Genomic DNA, 2,500 nt, shown 5'->3' with positions numbered 1-2,500 from the left:
GTAGAAATAAGGTTTATAATATTTATACTTTGGGCAGAAATTAACAGAATAACAGCCTGGATTTGAAAAGAGGAAGAGGGAAATATATAAAAATAAAGAGAAAGGCTTACTTTGAAAGCAAATATCTTAGAGTCTTTACTAGCACAGGCTGTGGTCTGATGTCTGAGGCTTTGATCTCATGTCCCGCTGCTGATCTTGAAAATTCCTTGACCATGAACCGTGCCTGTGCTATGTTTGTTCTTTGGCCATTCTCACTGATTGCCATCTCCAATGGATGGATTAACCTTTCTCTCTGTCGTCTGTTAGAGAGAAAAACAAAGAATAAGAAAGGAAGAAGAAAAAAAGTTACTTTATCAATTTTTTTTTTTTTCAGAGTATATACATATAATAAGAATAATATGAAAAAAATCAAATTTATACATGAATGGCATGATTTTCCTTTAATAACTTGTTTAACATCCATAAAGGCAACTTACAGCCGCATCTCTGCGTTGGGGCACATTCCCATGCATTTTCCTACGAGATACTTTGACCCATTTTCACTGGTGTTATTCATTTTCTGTAAAGATTTTTTTTTTATATGAAGTGATATGCAATCTGTGGGTTTGTATGCAACCACATATGTATAACTAAAAATTGATAGGCAAAAACAATAAAAGACAAAAAATGTAAAAGCACATTTAAATACATAACGTGTTCTAATTATGTCTACTGTAATTAGGATAAAATGCCTGCAACGTGTGTTACAACTTTTGTTGCTGGGAGGTGAAACAAAGGATTTAGCTTACACCCATCTCCGGCCATGGCAGCTTGATTTTCAAAATGAAGATTTCAAACAAATTTTCTAGGACTCTGATGGTTTTCTATTATTTTTTGCATTTTTCATATACACAATAACCTGAAGTATTGCATTTTCTATCACCCTTTAATCAAATAACAAACTAATGCTTTACAAGTAATTGAAACTATAAGATAAAATACATTTTTAGAAAACACAATCCTCATATTTTGTCTGTTAATCTTATGAATAACAACTGTTTACCTTGAATTTTATGCGTGCCATTAATAAGAATCTATGAGACCAATACGTAACATAAATAAAGGATAAGTATATGTGTAATGTCTAATGATTTAAATTCTTTCAATGAAAATAAATATACATGAAAAGGACTAAAGTCAGCCAAGTGGAAAGGGACATACTCAGGTCATGTTTCACATTTGTTCTATTACTTTGCTTTTCAATATGGTATACAATTTGTAAAAGTCATTATTGCCTGTTTGTTGTCGTAATCTTTAAAATTGATTATGTAAAGATTTTTATTAAAAAAACAACAACCATGAAATTTGATTAAGAAATTCATTAAAGCCTAGCATGGCAATTTCACTTACTTAATCCAGTTTTTTTGTACTGAGAAAATGCAAATATCATTTCATATATGTATTAAGAAAAAATCATATGTAAAGAATGGAAATACTCCATATTTTTAAATAAATGACAGCCTAAAATAAATGGGTCATACTGCAACACAAAAGAAGCTGACGACCCAGCAGCGGGATGCAATGCAGGCTACATGCTAATCTATTGTTATGATGATAAAGAAGGTAGTAAAAATAAGATAGGAAATGATTGCTAATAAAATAAAAAGAAAAAGGCTAAAAACAGTGTCAGTAATTTCAAAATTTCATGACTTGTGTTTTGAAATACTTTGTGAAATTGCTGAGTATTTGTCAAACTGAAAAAATAGGTCTTTAATTAAACACGATAACATATTTTATCAGAGGTTGCCCTTATATCTACATCTGAATGATAAATATAAACATAAAATTGAGATCATAGGATTAAATACACAATTTAGAGAAAAATGTTTAAACATCCTCCTAGCATATTATCCATGAAACAATTTATACCAAAAAGAAATACATTATTATATGGACCAGATGCAGGAACCAAAATTAATCATAGGTGATTTCAATGCACACCATCCTAACTGGAACCCAGGACTAATCAGTCTCGACATACATATCTGCCTAATAGATTGACAGATAATTGTAACAGGTTCCCACCGACCACCTTCCAATAAAATAATAATTATCAAGTTTCTCCAAAGACACGAAAGAATCTGGAAACTTTTAAATGAAGGATTCTCAGGTTATCAATCAGAACTAAGTAAAGTAAACAAAAACATCATAGATTCACTAATTAGAATATGGCATTCTAGTGTATGGAACAACCAACCAAATGGAAATGAACAAATTTGAAATAATTTTGAAAAAATATACTAAGAATAAGAGACAAACAGTAGAAGAGGAATTATTTACCATAAAACAAGCATTAGACTCCTTAAAAATAGTTCATACAAGAGAACACAATATAAATATTAGTAACCTTAACAGATTCACAAAGATCTACACAAGCAGTACAAAACGGTAACCAGTAAACTACAAACAAATCATACATGAAATTCAGTTTTTGCTACACTTGCTAAATAAAAAAAAAGTA

At 30.2% G+C, this 2,500-nt stretch overlaps 1 protein-coding gene across 1 annotated transcript in view; it reads right to left on the bottom strand.

Annotated features, from left to right (window-relative positions):
- LOC113808456 (SAC3 domain-containing protein 1) overlaps nt 1–2,500 on the bottom strand; it is a 13,202-nt gene that overhangs the window by 8,900 nt on the left and 1,802 nt on the right. Inside the window, exons 2-3 of the mRNA XM_027359871.2 lie at nt 477–559; nt 111–299 (exon numbers count right to left, since the gene is read on the bottom strand). Coding sequence (XP_027215672.2) covers nt 111–299; nt 477–556 — 269 coding nt within the window. The 5' untranslated portion in view covers nt 557–559. The remainder of the gene's footprint in view (nt 1–110; nt 300–476; nt 560–2,500) is intronic.

This window comes from Penaeus vannamei, chromosome 26 (genome assembly GCF_042767895.1).
Source record: "Penaeus vannamei isolate JL-2024 chromosome 26, ASM4276789v1, whole genome shotgun sequence".
NCBI lineage: Eukaryota > Metazoa > Arthropoda > Malacostraca > Decapoda > Penaeidae > Penaeus > Penaeus vannamei.
This window is presented reverse-complemented; position numbering and strand designations above follow the sequence as displayed.